This window comes from Phacochoerus africanus, chromosome 13, assembly GCF_016906955.1.
Source record: "Phacochoerus africanus isolate WHEZ1 chromosome 13, ROS_Pafr_v1, whole genome shotgun sequence".
NCBI lineage: Eukaryota > Metazoa > Chordata > Mammalia > Artiodactyla > Suidae > Phacochoerus > Phacochoerus africanus.
In genome coordinates this window covers 48,988,686-49,009,850 of record NC_062556.1, presented here as the reverse complement: position 1 = coordinate 49,009,850, position 21,165 = coordinate 48,988,686, and the positions used below count along the sequence as shown (strand labels likewise).

The 21,165-nt window shown below is 39.6% G+C and overlaps 1 protein-coding gene across 1 annotated transcript; it reads left to right on the top strand.

Annotated features, from left to right (window-relative positions):
- Positions 1 to 911: 911 nt before the first annotated feature.
- On the top strand, positions 912 to 20,257 carry FBXL3 (F-box and leucine rich repeat protein 3). The gene is made up of 5 exons (XM_047755957.1): positions 912 to 1,044; positions 5,909 to 6,260; positions 9,511 to 9,633; positions 10,659 to 10,830; positions 17,748 to 20,257. The coding sequence occupies exons 2-5, from the start codon at positions 5,910 to 5,912 to the stop codon at positions 18,389 to 18,391; spliced, it is 1,290 nt and encodes a 429-aa protein (XP_047611913.1). The 5' UTR covers positions 912 to 1,044; position 5,909; the 3' UTR covers positions 18,392 to 20,257.
- The last annotated feature ends 908 nt before the right edge of the window (positions 20,258 to 21,165 follow it).

Here is a 21,165-nt window from a genome sequence, read left to right as displayed (position 1 = left end):
GTAATAACCCTGATGACAAAAATCATTTTTAGGAAAATTGAAAAAATAAAAATACTTTAAAATTTATAAATCATCATAATAAAAATCATCTGTAATCCCAACGTTAACACTGTCATCACTTTGCTTTAATTTCCCGCAGTTTCTGAAAACACCGTATGTGTACACGATGTATATTATTATGATATACCCGTCAAGGGGTACAAGGCGTGTATCATTAGAGCCCGTATTTTACCCACTTGGGTTACGCGGGGCGGGCGCGGCCATCCGAGGCCCCGCCTGGCGCGCGGAGGTGTGTCAACTGCAGCAGCTGCTGTTTATCCCCCGAGCCCGGAACCAGCTGCTGGGCTAAGGCCGGCCCTACAGACTCTCGCTCCGTTCTTCTTGCTGCTCCACCTCCTCAAACTTTCCGCTTTCCACTTTGAAAGTCTCCTGGGCATCTAGCTGGCTCCAGCCCTCCCACATTCGCTGCAAGACGAAAAACCCTCTAAAAGCCGCAGTCACGTCAGAGAGAGGAAAGCAGCCGACACTCCTCCCGGAACCAGAAGGACGAGGCCCCGAGGCCGGCGGGGTGGCGCGCGCTCCCGCTTGGGCGCGGCCCCCTCCAGCCCCCGACCCCGCCCTCCGCGGACGCGCCGCGGCGGACACGCGCCCGCCCCCCTCGACGGAGACGCGCTGGGGGAAGCGCGCGGCCGTCAGTCCGGGCGCCATTTTGGACTCGGTGTCTGGGCCGCGGTGCAGGGGCAACTGCGCGGGGCTTGTAGCTCGCTGAAGGCGTCTCTTGAGGGGACTGGGGGGGTCCCGGGAGAAGCACGCAGGCTGCGCGGGACTGAGAAGAGAGGCTTTTCCCTGGGCCGTCAGAGCCGCAAAGGTGGAGCCGAGTTGGCGCCCGCCCCGGGACCAGCGCCTCGGATGCGGGCGGAGCGCGGGGGGCCTCGGAGGCGGGAGCGCGAGGCGCGGGGCCCCGGGGGCCTCATGTGAGAGCCACGGGACCAGCCGCCCCCGGAGCCCGGGGTGCTGTGTTGGGGAAGCCGCCCCTGGCAGCAGGTAACGTTGGAGGGCCGGGGCCTTCGGGCCTTGGCCGGCGCCGGGGCGGGCCGACAGGGAGAGGGGGTCCCGGGCGCGCGCCGGCCGCCCCTCGGGAGCGCGGGGCGGGGCGCGGCGCCCGGGCGGTGGAGCCTGCTCGGGGGCGTTGCCCCGCGTCTGGTTCAAAACAAGTCAAAAAGGCGTGGTGTGTGGCTTTGTTACCCTCGGCGGGGGCTGGGGACCGGCACCGTGGAGCTCTTGTTCTGCCAGGCTCTTCCCGGTGTCTGTTACGGCCGTGTTTGTAGCGTGAGAAAAGAGACTTTAAGGTGTCAAAACAGACTGCCCTGGGTAGGGCGCAGGAGAAATGTCTGGGAAAGCCTATTTTCGGGAGTGGCGCGGGAGGAGGGGACACCCCTGCGCGCGTCCCCGGGTGGAAAACTTGGTCAACTTGTGATGGGCTGCTTCCCGCCTGCTATGAGCGAGAGTAGCCCTTTCAGGTGGGATTGCAGACATGGAACAGGAGGCAACCCATTAAATGATTGGCCTGCACCTCCAAGCTAAGAGATGAGATGACTGTTATTTTCTGATCCTGTCCATTGCGGCCCAGATCTTTCAGAGTCTTCCTATCCCTGAAATCTTTACAAAAATGCCGTCAATTCCCAATTATCTACAAATGACCGCTAAACAAATTTTCACTACCACACTCTCTGAGTTAGTCTCTGCACTGTTTTATGTTTTACTCTTGTATTTCAGCCAAAGAATGCATACTAATTTTGATATTATAAAAGACTTTTTAGAGCTAAATACAAAAGGGCTTTTAAAATCACTGCAAGTGCAGGGTGCTAAAAGTGCCTAATACAATGAGGGACACATGGCTGAGTGTTCTCTTAGGCTCTTCATTTGATGAACAAGTTGACTGCTTCTTTCAGAGACTCCGGAAATGTGAGGAGTTAATTCTGTAACTCTCTGTGCTGCCCGACTAGGCCAGAAACTGTTAGTTCACCTTTTTTTTTTTGTCTTTTTAGGGCCACACCCACAGCATATGGAAGTTCCCAGGCCAGGGGTTGAATCAGCTACAGCTGCCAGCCTACACCACAGCCACAAGCCACGCAGGATCCAAACCACGTCTGTGACCTGCACCTTAGCTCATGACATCACCCTATAGTTAACCCAGTGAGCGGAGGCCAGTCATGGAACCCTCATCCTCATGGTTCCTAATGGAATTTGTTTCCACTGAACCACAATGGCAACTCCTTAGTTTACTTTTTGATGCTTCTTAGTAGCATCAGTCCCTCACCAAACGCTTTTAGTGGCCGAAGTTGCATTAGTTGTTTGGAGCCGGGAAAAGTTGTAGTTTGAAGTGAACTGCCAGAGCCGTAAAGAGGCCAAGTATGCTAGGTGCTCTACAGAGGTGTAGGTGCTCCACAGAGTCTCTTAGACATTGATGGTGCAGCTTGTCTTCTGCACTCCTGTTCAAACGTAAGAGGTGTTTTCTGCACACAGAAGTTCCAGGGCCAGGGATTGAACCCACACCACAGCAGCAGCCCAAGCCATAGCAGTGACGATGCTGATATCCTTAACTCACTGAGCTATCCCGGAACTCCAAGAGGTGTTTTCATTTTGATTAAAAGTAGGAGATAAGTAGTCCATTGAGTTAATCCTTTGCAGACTGGTGGAGGCTCTGAATTGTTTAGCTTTCTATGTAGCAGAGATTCGTGTGTATAGAGATTTAATAAGAATACTTTTGAAAGCAGTGTACATTTTTGCATGAATAAGTGAAATCATCTTGGAATAGAATTTGACATTTAAAATTTTTCTTAGGCACCCACTATGATCGGTTATTTTTATGCATAAATGAGGATAATACAAAGACCATTTTTATTAGCATTTAGTTTTACATTTTTTCTTTTGCTTAATAGACTATAATTCTGACATATTACAGTCCTCTATAACAATTTACTACTTGTTCAGCTAATCATAGTCTAGTAAGTGCTTAAATATACTTTGGTGATCATGTAGTCTTAGATATCTAGACCAAGAGATACTGTACCTCAGTGGTGCATACTTCTTTTTAATGTGTCAACTTTTTTCTTTCCTCAACTTGGAAAAGTATTGAAATATACTTTATTTGAAATGGGGCTGCAGTAGACAAAAGAAAGTGTATGTTATTAGGATCAAAAAAGCATTATCAAAAGTAGTTGTGTAAATAAGGCTGTCATTTTATTTTTGTATTTTCATTTGTATTTTCCACGTACTTTAAAGTAAAATGAATCATTCTCTTTTTAAGTTGAATAGTTCTCGTTTTAGAAGACTTCTCCAGAAACAGGAGATGAACATTCTGTAATAAGGAGTGGAAATTCTAAAGACAACTTCATTCTTTTTTGAATCTCTGTATCTCAGTAGTTTTAGGTAGTCAGAAGAGAAATTATAAGCCCTAGGTAGCAAACTCTTTGTTCTCTGACCCAAATTTTATATGCTAAAATTAAAGTAAGCCTTCAGGATAAGTTAAAGCAGAAAAATGGGTCATAATGACAGTGTTATCTTAACCTCTATTGGGGCATTATTCCTAGGAGAGAAATTATTTTAAAGAGGACATTGTAGATTATATTACCTTTTCTCTAAACATATTTAAAAAAATTCTTAAATTCACATGTAAGTTTTAGCCTTCCATAAAACTACTCTCTTGCCATCACCCCATCACTGTTTTCTTCCTTCCTCTGCTCAGTAGTATATACATCATTTACTTCCCTTACAGTTGGAAGTAGGAGTAATGAAGAATAGCAGTTTATTGCACAGGTACTAAGACTTCTTGGGCTGGTTTTAGTGGCATGAAAGCCAGGGTCCTGTGCCATTTTCCTTTAGCCCCAGTACTGTACAGTTTTTACTAGCTCCTGGATAGACAGTCTGCAGAGATGTATTTGGTTAAGAGCCATGCATGGGTACATCGTTTGCCCCACACAGGAATCAGAATTCTTACAGGCTAATGTGCCAGAAGAAGGGAGTTGGAATCACAAGCAATCCTTTGCAAAAAAGCTGTAAGTCTAAATCCAAACCATCACCCTGCCAGAACTGCTGTCTAGAGACAAGTATTATAGGCTCTGAACTAAACTGGAGTACCAGCAAATGGTTTGGAATTACCCCCTTTAGTAGAGCCTTCAGTACTTATTTTTCCAAATAAATCAAAATTGGATCTTTTTATCTGATTACAGTGTAATTCACTGACATTAAATGTGTAGGCGTTCCCACTGTGGTGTGGTGGATTAAGGATCTGGCATTGTTTCTGTGGCAGTGTGGGTTCAATCCTGTACCTGGCACGGTGGGTTAAGGATCTGGCATTGCCACAGCTGTGGCTTGGATTCAGTCCCTGGTCTGGGAACTTCCATATGCCACGGGTGTAGCCGAAAAAGAAAAAGAAAAAAGAAATATGCAAAATAGAAGCATGTTGGCCAAGAAAAAAAAAAAACAAACAAACCTATAATCCCACCACTATTGTTTTCCCACTATTATGAATATAATATTCTATAACCCCCAAGTTGCAGTTAGTTACTAGTGTGGTGAATCTACTTTTAATGTGTTTTCCACGTACGTAAGCTTGTGTTCTCACACTCTTTGTCATACACACTTCATTTTAAAACAAATCTAGGATCATTCTTTGCCTTCTGGTTGGTAACTTCTGTTTTTAATGTGTCTTGCACTTTAATGTCTTTAATACTGGACTTGCTTTACTGTACCTGAGTTCAACTGTCATGGATATCTCCTTTCAAAACCCTAATGTTACTTAATTCCTCACAAGAACCATGTGTGTTTCTCTTGTCCCCATTTTACAAACTGAAGCACAGGAAGGTCAAGTAATTTGTTAAAGGCCACATAACCAGTGAGAGGAACAGCCAGGAATTAAACCCAGGGAGCTTGATTCCAGAACCCATTCTCTTTAACCACACTACTGCTTTACAACAACAACAAAAAACACTATTTCCAGAAATACAACTTCAGTAAAACATTGCAACAGCATGTGATGCGTTGAAAGAAAAAAACCACATCCCAGATCGAACTATGCATAGTAGACATGAGTTGGCTCATTTTAAGCAAAGGTTGGGTCTGGCAGGAACACATATCGCAGGTCACTCAGTGTGGAAAGATTTTTTTCTTTTCTTTTTTTTGGTGTTTTTCTGGGGCTGCTCCCTCGGCATATGGAGGTTCCCAGGCTAGGGGTCTAATCAGAGTTGTAGTCATTGGCCTACGCCAGAGCCACAGCAACTCTGGATCCGAGCCGCGTCTGCAAACTACACCACAGCTCATGGCAACACCGGATCCTTAACCCACTGAGCAAGGCCAGGGATGGAACCCTCAACCTTATGGTTCCTAGTCGGATTCGTTAACCACTGTGCCACGATGGGAACTCCGGAAAGATTTGTTGACTGCTTAATTCACATCCTATCTGAAGGTTCCTGGGACTCTGCCTTGAATTCAGGAACTCAAATATAGTAGATATCCCTAGACAAATTTTAAGAAATCTTGAGTAAGTGTCACTGTAGGTTATCTTTTATATTTCTTTTAGTTGCCTATAACTTTTGAAATATAAATTCTTGTTTAGTTTCAAAATTAAGATAAACTTCTCTCCCAGGTAGTACAGTACAAATACAAATGTTTTAAAAGCACCTGCCAAAGATGTAAGTTTGTAAAATGACAGTTGGTCTCTATTGGCATTTTTTATTATATTTCGTTTTGATATTCTTCTTGAATTACTGTCCAGTTCTTCCTGCATGCTTGCATTTATATTTATAACTACATGTACACACACCTCAGTGACAGAAGAATGAATTTTGGGTTTATTTATCTTGAAAAGTTAAGTATGAAAAAAAGATGATTTTACTTTTCTGAATAGGATGAAACGAGGAGGAGGAAGAGATAGTGACCATAATTCATCAGAAGAAGGTACCGCAGAGAAATCCAAGAAACTGAGGACTACAAGTGAGCCTTCTCAGACTTGTGATTGGGGTAATCTCCTTCAGGACATTATTCTTCAAGTATTTAAGTATTTGCCTCTTCTTGACCGGGCTCATGCTTCACAAGTTTGCCGCAACTGGAACCAGGTATTTCACATGCCTGACTTGTGGAGATGTTTTGAATTTGAACTGAATCAGCCAGCTACATCTTATTTGAAAGCTACACATCCAGAGCTGATTAAACAGATTATTAAAAGACATTCAAACCATCTACAATATGTCAGCTTCAAGGTAATACTTTAAACCCTTTTGTTTAAAAATAAAGCATATTTAGTGGCTTTTGTGTCATAAACCAGTACATATTCTCTTGTATTTAAACCATTGTCTTTTTAGGGAAAGTGCTTAAAGATTTAGAGTAATTGGGTACCTTAGAAGCTGTCACAAATAACTACATTGAGCTTCACTGTTCCATTTTATTATAAATTTTAGTTTCTTAAAAGAGCAGAAGGCGGCATTAAATAAGCATAAATCATGTACCAAAGCTGTCACATTGAATTGGCATGAGGCAGAAGAAATATCTGATAAAACTAAATATGTGGGGGAGTTCCTGTTGTGGCTCAGCACGCTAAGAATCTGACTAGTACCTGTGAAGATTCAATCCCTGGCCTCGTTCAGTGGGTTAAGGATCTGGCCTTGCAGCAAGCTGAGGCGTAGGTTGCAGACATGGCTCAGATCCTGTGTTGCTGTGGTGTAGGCCGGCAGCTACAGCTTTGATTTGACCCCTAGCCTGGGAACTTCTATATACTGCAGGTGTGGCCCTAAAAAAAAAAAAACTAAAAATGTGTAGATTTTCACTTATTTGCTATTTCTATCTAATAGGGACCGGGTTTTGGCTTATTGATGGCTTTATGATACAGGGTCTTTAAAAAAAAAGGAGGTACAAAAACTTTATGTAAACTTGGTTTAGATGAATATATTTTAGATAGGAATAGAAATAGGCATATGGAAGAATGCCAGTGAGAACTGTTGTTTCTTTTCATTGCCAGCAGGGACATACTGGAAGTTAGGCAGTGATGAGATAAATGAAGTGGCGTGGCTTTTTGAGATGTGCAGCATAGTTTAAGGAATCATTTGTATGAGTACAGAGGCTTGTCATGTTTTGTTTTGGGGATGAATAATGTGGGCATGTTTATTTACTAAATCCTTAACAAACTTGGTGACTATTGTTGGAAAGTAGTGCATGCATACCTGATTGGCTATATGTAGCTGTTGTTAAACAGGCAAGTTAAATCCAGATGTAGCAGTGGTTCTTAACCCAAAGTGCCTTGCCAAAACTAAAGTCTTCTCCCAAGACTCAGTCCTTTTTAGGTGGAGATTACCTGTTTATTCTCCCATATGTGTCTGAGGAGGAGGACAGACAGTGGTTTTGGGAATGGCTGGGTGTATTAAGGCCGTCTTCCTGGAATAATGCACAAAGTAGCCCCCTTAGGCCACTGAGTGTGGGATTGCTAGGTTTACACATAAAAAATAGAGGATGCCTAGTTAAATTTGAATTTCAGATAGTCACTGGATAATTTTTAGTATAACTATGTCCCTTACATTGTTGGGACATGCTTAATACTTAATTGGTTGTTCTGTATGTTAGGTGGCAGCCCTCACTGGGGGAAAGGTGGGGGAATGGTGGGAAAATAGAATAAACAAAAATCTAGGAACTTGTCGTGTGTTGTCCCTCTCTCAGCTGCCCATGAGGAGACCTGAAGAGTCTTCCCTTTGGTTTCAATCATCTTTGAGTTGTCTAAGTGTGTTCTAATGGTAAATCCTATAAACAGATGGGTATAACACATTTATCTCATAGGTCTAAAGACCATTTCCATCCATTGGATTGGCTGAGTCAGTGTTCAGCTGTATCCAACTTGTGTAACCTTTACAAAGCCATTTGTCTGGAGTTCCCGCTGTGGCATAGTGGGTTAAGGATCTGGTGTTGCCAGATCCCTGGCCTGGGAACTTCCATATGCTGTAGGTATGGCAAAAAAAAAAAAAAAAAAAAAAAGAAAAGAACAGAAAAACAAATCCCATTTGTCCTATAAATTTAAACATTTTCATTAGGGATTGTTTATGTTTCTGAGGAAATAATTTGCATTTTACAAAAAGAGCCACATCCTAGGATTCTTTTGAGCTCTCCTGATAATATTTGTGTTTAATTCATCACTGACTATAGGCCCAAAGAGGCTTGTAGTCAGAGTTACTAGTGTAGAACAGTGGTTCTGAAACTTTATGTGCGTCAGAAATGCCTGGAGAGCTAATTAAGACAATTGCTGGGTGCCAGCTGCAGAGTTTCTGATTCAGATCCTCTGAACTGAGCATGAGAATTTGCATTTCTTTTTTTTTTTTTTTTTGTCTTTTTGCTATTTCTTTGGGCCGCTTCCGCGGCATATGGAGGTTCCCAGGCTAGGGGTCAAATCGGAGCTGCAGCCACCGGCCTACGCCAGAGCCACAGCAACGTGGGATCCGAGCCGTGTCTGCAACCTACACCACAGCTCACGGCAACGCCGGATCGTTAACCCACTGAGCAAGGGCAGGGACCGAACCCGCAACCTTGTGGTTCCTAGTCGGATTCGTTAACCACTGCGCCACGACGGGAACTCCGAGAATTTGCATTTCTAACAAGTTCCCAGGTGATGTTGATGCTGCTGGTCCAGGACCACAGTAGTTCTCAAAGAACGACTGGTATAGGAAACTTAGCCAAAGGGTAGTATTAAAAGTAGTTCTGAAGCTGTAATATAAATCAGTACATTAAAAACAAGCTCTTTGGAACATTTTTGGGTTAAGGTACTGTACATCAATCTGGAAATTAAAGGAATGATACTACTTTTACCTATTTTAAGATGCCTTTTAGTCCAGGGGACAACTTTCTTTTTGAAAGAAGAGCTCCCTCTTATAACTTTAGGGAGTGTTTTTGCCTTATTATCTTTACCCCGGCAAATGCCTATGTAGAAGATTGTGTGGGAGCAGCCACTTCTCATTTAGTTCAGATTTTCATGCTTCACCAGTTGGATGTCGTCATTTTACTTCACATTCATTTTCCCATTAGTAACATTGATGATGAATCTCAGGTTGTGATTCACCTGAACCTTCTGAGTAAAGACTCATTCGTTCTGTTTTGAAGCATCTGTATCATAGGCACTGTCTTTACATGTATGATCTGATCCACTCCCAAATATATAATTCTTTTCAGAGCTTATAAATTCATGTCTCCATTAGGTTGTGTAGTCTGTTTGGAATAAATCTAACTTAAAAGCCGAGTCCTTTCAGCGTTAAATATATATATCTTAGTGAAAGTTAAGTCTTGGCAGTTGACCTTATAATTTTTCAGGGGGATTCAGAAAAGGCTGACATTGTATGTGAGGGTAGATAATTGAAAGGATACATATTAATTATTATAATACAGTAAATTAATAACTGTCTTTCTTGGTGTTGTGATGTTAAAATATGCACAGAGAATTGTGACTATATGCATGTGTTAAGGATTTTTTTCCCCCAGGTGGACAGTAGCAAAGAATCAGCTGAAGCAGCTTGTGATATATTATCACAACTTGTGAATTGCTCTTTAAAAACACTTGGGCTTATTTCAACTGCTCGGCCAAGCTTTATGGATTTACCAAAGGTATGATGGTTTTGTTTTTTTAGCTGTTACTGAGAAACTCATTGAAACCCTACCCATTTCTTACACTGACAGTGGGAATATAAGAAAAGTGATATGTATGATGGAAAACAAGTTACTATTTAGGATGTTAAAGATGATATCTTAGAGAGATTTTCCCCTTTTTTTCATCATCCTGTGCTTCTTTATGGGATATATATGTATATGTATATAGTAAAGGGAATGATATTAATTGATATATACATATGCTAAAAGTACATTAAATTATAATAGGTTTGAAAATATTGTAAGTTCCCTTCATGGTTCAGTGAGTTAAGAACCTGACATAGTGTCCCTGAGGATGCAGGTTTGATCCCTGGCCTCACTCATTGCTTAAGGATCTGGCTTTGCCATGTGCTACAGTGTAGGTTACAAATGCAGCTTGGATCCAGTGTTGCTGTGGCTGTGGTGTAGACCCGCAGTGAAGGAAAATACTATAGATAATTTAGCATATGTAAAGGAGTTCTAACTTTGGAATTTTATTTAGTTATGATTTTTATTATTTTAAAATCAAATTTTGTATATGCTTCCATACTCCAAATGAATCTGTCAAAACTTCTAGGTTGACTGTTAATTTTTGGTGCTTATGCTAATAATTATTACTATTTTTAGGGTCATTACTATCACTAAAAAAGAAAGCATTTCAGTGTTACAATACACTGGTGTAGGGTTTCCAGATAAGATGAATAAGCGGTGTCTCAGAGGTATTTTCATTTTTTCCAGAATTCCTTTTTTACTTATCAATGATTGGTGTGATTAGAGACACACATCCTGAGGCTTGAAATCTTTTTTCTCCCTCAGGTAAAAGGGCCCTTCTCAAAGATGGCCTATCTTTACCATATTCCCACAGTAGAGTGAGGGGCTGCTACCCAAACACAGTTGTGAAATGTATCGTTAAGGTTCCAGTGAACTATATGCTTAATATATGAAAAACCCTCAATTCTCATTTGTAAGAACTGAAACAATGTCTTAAATTTTGTGTTTTTCAGTCTCACTTTATCTCTGCACTGACAGTCGTGTTTGTAAACTCCAAATCCTTATCCTCGCTTAAGATAGATGATACCCCAGTAGATGATCCATCCCTCAAAGTACTAGTGGCCAACAACAGTGATACGCTCAAGCTGCTGAAAATGAGCAGCTGTCCTCATGTCTCTCCAGCAGGTTTGTTGCAATTCTTGCCAGATAATGTTTTAGTAAAATGTATTGATGTGTTTATCAAACAAAGGAGAGTTATGATCATTACTGTGAAGGTGGGTTCAAATGATTTCCTCTCTATTGTATACACATTTTTAAATGTCATAATACAATAGCATGAATTGTGTAGCACTCCTAGCCTAGACACTTATTTTCAAATCTTATTTGGCAGTTTGTGTCCAACCTGTGCTAGGAAATGGATAAATTAAAGGACAGTGTGAGGTTGGCCTGAGATGTAAGATAGGATTTTCTCTAATTGTGGTTGAGCTAACAGGGTTTTGAGTCAGAGCCATATCATAGTTGCTTTTCTTCCCACTATGTAGAGAAAGAAGGATTGTGCAGAAGTTGTTGCCTTAGATTTTGCAAGATAATGCTTTTCCTAAGTTGAGTTTTAGAGTCAAGAACCCATCAGATGGAGGAATAGCTTTATAAAAGTTCTTTCCAACTTTTCTTGTTTACTTTTCTAAGTGTTACTACATTATTGAATTTGAGATCATTTAAACTTTAAGTGGTTTTCACTGTAAAGCAAATATAAACCTACACTTCATATTAGTCTGTAGCTTCACTCCTGACTCACCCTCCCATTGTTGACCTCCCAACCCTTTGACTGTGTTATTTGGGAAACCTGTTTTTTTTTTTTTTTTTTTTTCCTGTCTTTTTAGGGCTGCACCCACGGCATATGGAAGTTCCCAGGCTAAGGGTCGAATCGCAGCTGTAGCTACGGGCCTACACCACAGCCACAGCAACCCACTGAGGCCAGGGATCTAACCCACATCCTCATGGATGCTAGTCAGGTTCGTTAACTGCTGAGCCACGACAGGAACTCCTGGGAAACCTGTTTTGATCTCTTTACGGAACATGTCCCACCTTCTTGTTAAATCTAAAGGCTGGCCTTTCCCCAGGAAAATGATTTCCTCTCAGATGGAGATTGCTCGCTGTCCTTCCATGTCTCCCACATGGAAGAGCTGGTGATGGGAATGTCGAGGTCGGTTGCAGTGTTTTCCTAGCTTTTCCTGCTTCCTCTAGATCATTAGTGAAGGTGATACACTAAATAAAACAGAGGCTTAGAAGAGTGGGCTTCAGCTCTTCCTTCTTATGTGACCTTGGTCACATTTTACTTTCTACTGTGTGGGTTTCCCATGAGAGTAAGGTTCATACTTCATAGCTAGAGTGTACAAAGTTCTTTGTATCCTGACCTCCACCTATCTCTTTAATCTTGCTTGCTGTTTACTCATGTGCAGCTTTATTTGAGCCCTATGTAGTGACAGTTCTTTGTACATGTCTGTGGTCAGTACAGTTTATCTTGTGGAGTACCTTTAAGAATTTTTTTTTTCCACTTCATCCATCTAACTCCAGTTCAGCCTTCAAAATTCAGTTCAAGTGTTCCAGTTTTGTTCCTCTTTCACCCTCCTCTCAGGTTTAGAACCCCTGCCTGTTTCCATAGCACCCTGAACATAACTTGTAGCACTTACCACACTGTATGAGAGCCTTTGGGGCTCTGATTTCTTTGTGAAATTGAGAGCTTATTTTTCTTTTTATCCTGGTACATCCAGTGTTCATTTATTTTTTTTAAATATACACATCAGTTCTCATAGTATGTTAAGACCAACCTTGCTTGGTCTTAACAAGTTCTAATGGCATTTGGACTAGTTGTTTTGGGAACAGAAAAGAAAGAGCACCTGTAATACTTTTTTAACATAAGGGTATAAACATAGAGGATTTTATTTTAAAATTTAACATTTGTTTGGAGTGTCTGTCACAGCTCAGCGGGTAAGAAACCCAACAGAGTGTCTGTGAGGATGTAGGTTCGATCCCTGGCCTCACTCAGTGGGTTAAAGGATCCAGCATTGTCCTCAGCTGCAGCATAGGTCGCAGATGTGGCTTGGGTCTGGTGTTGCTGTGGCTGTGGCATAGGCCTGGCAGCTGCAGCTCCCATTCAGCCTGTAGCCTGGAACTTCCATATGCTTCAGGTGCGGCCGTAAAAGATAACAACAACAAAAAACCCCAAGAATCTACTGTCTAGCGCAGGAAAATCTACTCAATAGTTAGTAATAAACTATATGGGAAAAAAGAATGGATATTAAAAAAATAAAATTTAACATTTGTATATTTTCTTTCTATCCATGTTTTGCATATTTAGATGGTTTCTTTATCTAAGTTAAATTAAGGGCTACTTTCTGTTCTACCTTTTTTCCTATTTCATATGGTCCTTACAATTGACTGTCTATTACCAGACCACTAAGCACCATTTGACACTACTGACTATTATTATTATTATTTTTTTTTGGTCTTTTGTCTTTTTAGGGCTGCACCCTAAGGCATATGGAGGTTCCCAGGCTAGGGGTCCAATCGGAGCCGTAGCCACCAGCCTACGCCAGAGCCACAGCCACGAGGGATCCAAGCCGCGTCTGCAACCTACACCACAGCTCACGGCAACGCCAGATCCTTAACCCATGGAGCAAGGCCAGGGATCGAACCCACAACCTCATGGTTCCTAGTCGGATTCGTTTCCGCTGTGCCAAGATGGGAACTCCACTACTGACTATTCTTGACTTTCCTCCTCCTCTGATTTTTTCTACTCTATTTCCTTTTCTAGTTTATCTTTTCATTGCTTAAATTTTTGTGTTTCACTGTGTTCTGTTCTGGGCCCTTCATTGTTTTATTCTGTAAACCTCTGGGTTATGTTATCTTCATCAGGGGCTTCAGTTACGTTCTCTGTGTTAACACCTACGTTGAGTGCTTCTGGAACTCCAGAGCTGTGTGTTGAGCTGATGATGGCCCAGCGCCTCTAGAATGTCTCACTGCTACTTCAGATTAATGAACATCCTTTTCCCTATTGAAATCTCTGGCTTCTCCCTTTTTTACTGTCTCAGTGAATGGTACCACCCATTTAGTTGCAGGGACCTGACAGACATCCTTGACTCCTCCTACCCTTACTTTCTGCATTCCTTCAATCACTGAGGTCTAGTGATTCTCTCACTGATTCATGCTCTGAATCTCTTTGCTGTGAACTGAATGTTTGTGTTGTTCTCTTCCACCCCTCACCCCCTGCCACGAGTCACATGTTGAGGCCCTACTCCCTAGTGTGTTGGTGTTTGAAAATGAGTTGGGAGGTATTAGGTCCTAAGGGAGAAACCCTCATAAATATTAGTGCCCTTCTAAGAAGGGATAGGAAAGATGATTTGATCTCCTTTTCTGCCATGTAAAGACACAGTGAGAAGGTGGCCATGTGCAAGCCAGAAAGAGTTTTGGCCCTCACCAGAACCCAGCCTTGCTGGCATCCTAACCTTGGACTTGTAGCCCCCAGAACTGGGAGAAGTAACTGTTTGTTGTTTGAGCCATCCAGCCTGTGGTATTTTGTTGAGCAGTCGAAATTAACACACTCTGTCTTCATCACTGTTCTGGTCTAGCCCTATAATCTTTGTGAGTACCCTCTTAGCTGATTATCTAACTTGCCCTTCTCTAATTTGATTTCTATGGTATACCCAGATTAATCTTTCTAAAACGTAAGTCTGATTTTTTCCCCCTTCAGTTTCCTTCAAAACTTCTCACTATGCTGTAGGTAAGATCCAAACTCCTTACTGAGGTTGACAATGCCCCATGTGATCTGGTCCTTGCCTGTCTATTGGATTTCAGCCTTTAAGATACTCTTTTACTTACAGAGCTCCCTTCATTTCTTAGAACACTTGGTTTTTGTCCATGTCTGGTGTTCGGAAAGGAAATACTGTTTACTTTCCTTTTCTACTCTCCTTTTGCCCTAGCTTGATCCTTCTAGTTCTGTAGGTCTGTATTAGTTCTGGAAATTCTTCCTGATTCTCTTCCTGTGATTCCCAGAGTGTTTTTGTTTAATTATCTGCTGGCTTCTATTAGGTTAAAGATGTCTTGTTCCTATTGACTCTTTACCATCATAGTACCAATGCTAAACATTGTTCATTAATTTTCAGCTGAACTAATGAACATTTAGCTACTTAGTTTTCTTTCTTGTTGATAAGCCAACATTTGCTTCATAGTTCTTTTACAGCTGAACATCTAACTTGTTTCCACATATTTGCTCTGATTAAAAAAATGAACTATATTTGGGAACATAGTTTGCTTCTGATAATTTCTTCCTTGGGACAAATTATTAAGAAGTGGAAGAGCTAGGTGAAAACATTTGCATTCTTTTTATGCTTCTTGCTGTGTTTTTTCCAAAATGAGCTGTATGAATTTATGTGTCACCACCAATGGTTTTCTATACCAGTTTTGTAACAGCTCTATTGAGATGTAATTCATATATCATACAGTTCACAATTTATTGGTTTTTAGTGTATTGACATAGGTGCATCCATCACTACAATTTTAGAACACTTATACTAATCCAGAAAGGCTCCCATACCTCTTAGCTGTCACCTCCCAAGCCCTCATCCCAACCAGCCGCAGGCAACTACTAATCTACTTTTTGTCTTTGTAGAGGCGCCTGTTCTGGACACTTCATGCAAATGGAATCATAGGTGGTCCTTTGTGACTGGCTTCTTTCATTTAGCATGATGTTTTGAAGGTTCATCCATATTGTAGCGTGTCTTTCATTTCTTTTTATTGCCAAATAATATTCCAGTGTGTGAATAATACCACATTTTTCTGGTGATCAGTTGATGGATATTTGGGTTGTTTCCACCCTTGGACTATTATGAATAATGCTTCTGTGAAAATTTATATACAGGTTTTTGTGTGGCTGTATGATTAATTTTTCTTGGGTGTATAACTAGGAGTGAAATCACTGAATTATGTAGTAACTCTGTTTAACCATTTGAAGAACTGCTTGGCTATTTTCCAAAGCACCTGAACCATAGTACATCTCCATTAGCAGTGTATGAAGGGTCCAACTTTTTTATATTCTCATCAACACTGTCCTTTGGATTATAGCCATCCTAGTGAATGTGAACTGGTATCTCATTGTGGTTTTGATTTGTATTTTGATGACTCAGATGTCTTTTCATATGTTTACTGACTATTTGTATGTATATCTTCCTTGGAGAGATGTCTCTCTACATCCTTTGCCTATGTTTTAATTAGGTAATGTCTTTTTATTATAAAGTTGGAATAATTTACTAGTTTTATATTTGTGACTATTTTCTGTTAAGTACTTGAACACTTGTAACTGTGTGTTAGTTGCCTATTGCTGCATAACAAACAATTACACCTAGCAGCTTAAACCACCACCCATTTATTAACACCACAGTTCTGTAGGTCAGAGCTGGAGGCATGGCTCAGCTAGAGCCAGAGAAGCTCAGAATCTCTCTGTCTTCCTCTTCTGCAACCAGTCAGAGAAAAACCTGCTTTTTAGGGCTCCTGTGATTAGAGTAGGTGATTAGGATCCCTAGATAATCTTGCTTTAAAGCTAACTGTGCTATCTATAGCACAGTATAATGGGTGTGATCATTTTATCACATTCACTGGTTCAGAGGTTAGGGAATGGGATCTTGGGGACAACTTAGAATTATGCCTGCCACAACTATTTTAGTAGTTACTATTAAGTGATTATCTTCCAAGTTTATTTTATTTGCATCTTTATCATTTACCGTGTGTTTGTTTTCCTTTTAATCAGGCTTTATGAGATTGCAAAGAACAGATGTGTTCAGGTTACAAAGTTGGATGATCTGGGTTTCAGAGTACATAACATGGAGAACAGAAACTTTGCAGACTGAACAGTGAAACACATGTCTTTTACTCCCCCTGCTGGTGACTCTTATACTAGTGATTCAGTTTATCTCTTCACTGATTGTATTTTCCTTCAGCTGCTATAATGCTTTGTCTTATTGGTGACCTTCACGTTGTCACTTTTTAGGCAGTAGGTGAGTGCATGAACTTAAGAGTCACTCAGGCTGTGTTTGAATTCCATCTGTGGCTTAGCTGCCCCAATTTCTAAATAGAAAAGATACTTATTTTTCTAGGTTTTTTTGAGTATTTGTGGGATAATACATCTAGCACCTGATATATTGTACAGTAAATAGCAGAAGTAAGATGTATGTTTTGTTGTTCCTATCTTTGTTTCTAAGCACAGGAAAAATGGTTTGAGTGGATCATTTATCAAGTAGTAAGTATGAGAGTATCTCTTTGGAGCAGTTCTTTCACCAGCCCTCTTTAGAGATCAGATACTGACCGTTGGTAAAATCTGCTGTAGCTAGGGGTTTGGGCAGTTTCGAAACACAGTAAGTGCCCAAAGTGTAAGGAACCATTTAAGGAATTGTTTTCTGGGTATGTTAGAGCTTTAAAAGGCATAATCATGTATTTCCATCAATGTAAATAGAGCAGTTCTCTTTTGACTCATTTATCTAGTGATATCTTGGTATTTTTTCTTAGAAATTTGACAGGCTTATTATTAGCAGTTAAACTGTGCTCATTTGATGGAAGTCTTTAAGTTTTTCAAGTGATTTATTATATAAATTATATTTTATATGGTTTTACCTAAGTTTAGAATTTGAATTTCAAAAAATGTCTTTTAGTCTTTGTTGCAATGACCATGTAATTTTTCTTGCTTATAGTGTTAGTAATCAGTTTTTTTAAAGACTGTGACACTGTCCAGCATTACTGAGATAAATCTTATTTAGTCATGGTATATTTTAAAATGATGGTGAATAATTTATGATTTTTCCAAGTTGGTAAATGAGCTTTATTTAAGGTGTCAGATTTAGAATTGGTCTCATTTTCTTATGTGCAGAATTGGTTAATAGATTTTTAAACATGTGACTTGCTGCTTTTAAATCAGTACAACTGAATTTTAAGTTGTATAGCTTTATGGTCAGGGAAATGTAAAATTTTATTGTAGGACATGTACTTGATTAATTTTTTGAACAGATGATGAACTTGTACAAAACTTGATAAAAATGGGTCTTTTTTCTTCCCAGGTATCCTCTGTGTGGCAGATCAGTGTCATGGCTTACGTGAGCTGGCCCTGAATTACCATTTGTTAAGTGACGAATTGCTGCTTGCTTTATCTTCTGAAAAACATGTTCGATTAGAACATTTGCGCATTGATGTGGTCAGTGAGAATCCTGGACAGACACACTTCCATACTATTCAGAAGAGCAGCTGGGATGCTTTCATCAGACATTCACCAAAAGTGAACTTAGTGATGTATTTTTTTTTATATGAAGAGGAATTTGATCCATTCTTTCGGTATGAAATACCTGCCACCCATCTTTACTTTGGGAGATCAGTAAGCAAAGATGTGCTTGGCCGTGTGGGAATGACATGCCCTAGACTAGTTGAACTAGTAGTGTGTGCTAATGGGTTACGGCCACTTGATGAAGAGTTAATTCGCATTGCAGAACGCTGCAAAAATTTGTCAGCTATCGGACTAGGGGAATGCGAAGTCTCATGTAGTGCCTTTGTTGAGTTTGTGAAGATGTGTGGCGGCCGCCTGTCTCAATTATCCATTATGGAAGAAGTATTAATTCCTGACCAAAAGTATAGTTTGGAGCAGATTCACTGGGAGGTGTCCAAACATCTTGGTAGAGTATGGTTTCCAGACATGATGCCCACTTGGTAAAGACCAAATGACATAGGGCATGATGAGCAGCACCTTCACTTTAAGCATATTGTATTATAATAGAAGTTTATTTCCTGTGCGTCTGATGTAATTCTACTATTTTGTGGCACAGAAATTTGGTATCTTCACTGAGTATATAAGGATTGTTTTTTGGAAGACCCATGGACCAGCTTTGGTCAGAAAACTTCATCTATTTCTTTAGCCTAATAGTCAAATCAAAAAAAGTGATTCAAATCTGAAAGGAATGACCAGTAATAAAGATTAAGCATTTTACAGTCTGAGGGAAACGAAACCTATATATTACAGTATCTAATTGAATAGTAATAGGTTTTCCAAAATGTTATGTTCTCTATGCATTTTTTAAAAATGTAAACTTGACATTTTAGGGTCTTCAGTTATACATACACACCTGTTATAAGGTGTTTAATATAGCTCAGGAAAGTGAGCATTTTGTGAGAAAAATGTAGGATATATCGTATCTAATGAAAAATATTGAATGTTCTAAAATGTTACAAAGCTGTTTAAAGAGGTATATATAATTAATTGGAATACTTAACTGATAAATGTCACATAGTGGTTATGTAGAAGGATAATAAACAGAGCCAAGATCAAATTAAAAGAAAATGAATGGAATAGAAGGGAGGCAGTGTTTATTAGCTTTGTATAAACTTTTAGGATTGCTCTATAATCTGCTAAACTATCAGTTCTTTTCTGTGATACATTACTATGTATGTGGCACTTGGGGCATCATATATAAAGTAACGAATGGTTTACCAGTTCTCCTTGGGCTTATCTCTGTTTAAACTAGTTTTGAAGTATTATACAGTAATCGAAATGAGAAGTTTATCTGTTTTAAAAAGCCAAATTGAAATAATTAAAAGTAGAACTTCAAAATGTTTGTTTATAAGTTGTTTCCATGCAAGGATAGTAGTCTCCAGTAAATTTTAGTGATGGTTCATTTTTACATTTTGGAATTACAGTTATGTAAATAGAATTTTCAAAAATCCTAAAAGGAGCACCAGTGTACAGTTTAGCATAAACAGTAAATTTAAAAGAGTATATATTTAAGTTTATAATCAAATTTTTAAGTAAATATTCTTAGTGGACTGGAAAATTTTAATAGAAAAATGTCTGCAATTTTGTGATTGTTACTTTGGTTAAACTGATATTATTTAAGTAAGGTAGAATTTTTACTTTCATACATTGTAGAATCTGCAAAAATACTAAGTTTGGGGCTACATTTAGTTTTTTTTGTTTTTTGATATTATATAAACTTTGATTCTGAGCACTAGTGCTAGTAGATAATTACCTCCTGAGGGAAATTAGAAGTGATTTACCCCCAGTGGAATATATTAATGCTTGAAGCTTAGAAAGCATCTTGGTAGATATGGAAGCTGATGTCTCATGGATCTAATCTATTTTAAAAAATAGATTACCTCCCTAAGAATTAATTAAAGGGTGATTTTTCTGTATAATTTATGCTTTCAAAAGTGATGGTATTCTGACCACATATAAATGAGAAGAAAAAAAAGCTGATCCAGACATGGAAATTAAAAGCAGTTATTGTAATGTTCCTTCCTCTTACTAAACAGTTAAAATCTTTTGATTGTATAAGAAATACCTGTGTTTGTGGATGAAGCTTTTTTCCCTTGAACAACATTGGAAAATGGATTTGATAGTATGTAATCAGTTCTACTAACCAAAGCTTAACTTGGAAATTTACTTTTTGTACAAATTGAATTATACAGTGCTTGAAATACTTGTAAGTCACTTTATAAGCAAAATGCATTAGCACTTAATTTGTTTAAACTATAGAATATATGCTAAATGCTTTTATCAGTTTAAGAATAAAAATAGTTACTAATGCTGTTGTATTAGTTTTTAAAACTACCCTCATAAATGGACTTACCTGATTTTTAAAACAAACTTATAAATTTATGTTTTAGTTTCAAATCCATATTTGATGGAAATGTTTAATATTAAATAATGTTTATGGTAGAATTTTTTTAAGATACAAGATTTGGGAATTTCCGTTACGGCGCTGTGGAAATGAATCTGACTAGGAACCATGAAGTTGCAGGTTCAATCCCTGGCCTCGCTCAGTGGGTCAAGGATCCGTTGTTGCCATGAGCTGTGGTGAAGGCTCATGTGAGGTACAGGTCGCAGATGCGGCTCGGATCTGGCGTTGCTGTGGCTGTGGTGTAGGCCAGCAGCTGGGGCTCTGATTGAGACCCCTAGCCTGGGAACTTCCATATGCCGCGGGTGTGGCCCTTAAAAAAAAAAAAAAAAAAGATACAAGATTTAGCATTTAGAATAAGAATTTATAAAAGATTTTTTAGGAATAGAATTCTTAAGATCCTTAAACCCAGCTAGCCTTTTTAGAGGAAAATGTCTTTATATAAATCCATTCAAACATAATAGTTTTTTAAACTATTAAAACTATATGCATCTCCTGTTGTCAATTTACCTTGGTAGTCTGGGCTACTTTATTAACAATATTATTAGAAAAAACAGTGAAAATTAAATCAATTTAACTGCATTCAAGGAGGAATTTTTATATTTATGGAAAAGCTTAGCATAGAAGGGGAGAGGTTGGTATGAAGAAGGCTCAGGCCTGAACTAGCTCCTTTAATAAGCTGTAAGTAATCTCTCTCTCATGAGTTGCTGGGAACTATCTTTGCACAGGTTCCAGCCTCAGTTTATTTGTGGGGCTGTTTTAAATGTTACCAAGCAGCTAGAAAGATAGTACCTACGTGCTGATACCCAACTACCCA

What these genes read in the sequence shown, in the direction of transcription:
- FBXL3 (XM_047755957.1), top strand. Translation starts at nt 5,910, where the DNA reads ATGAAACGAGGAGGAGGAAGAGATAGTGACCATAATTCATCAGAAGAA. An exon ending in TACAATATGTCAGCTTCAAG is followed by an intron (nt 6,261 to 9,510) that starts GTAATACTTTAA and finishes TTTTTCCCCCAG; the next exon opens with GTGGACAGTAGCAAAGAATC. An exon ending in TCCTCATGTCTCTCCAGCAG is followed by an intron (nt 10,831 to 17,747) that starts GTTTGTTGCAAT and finishes TTTTCTTCCCAG; the next exon opens with GTATCCTCTGTGTGGCAGAT.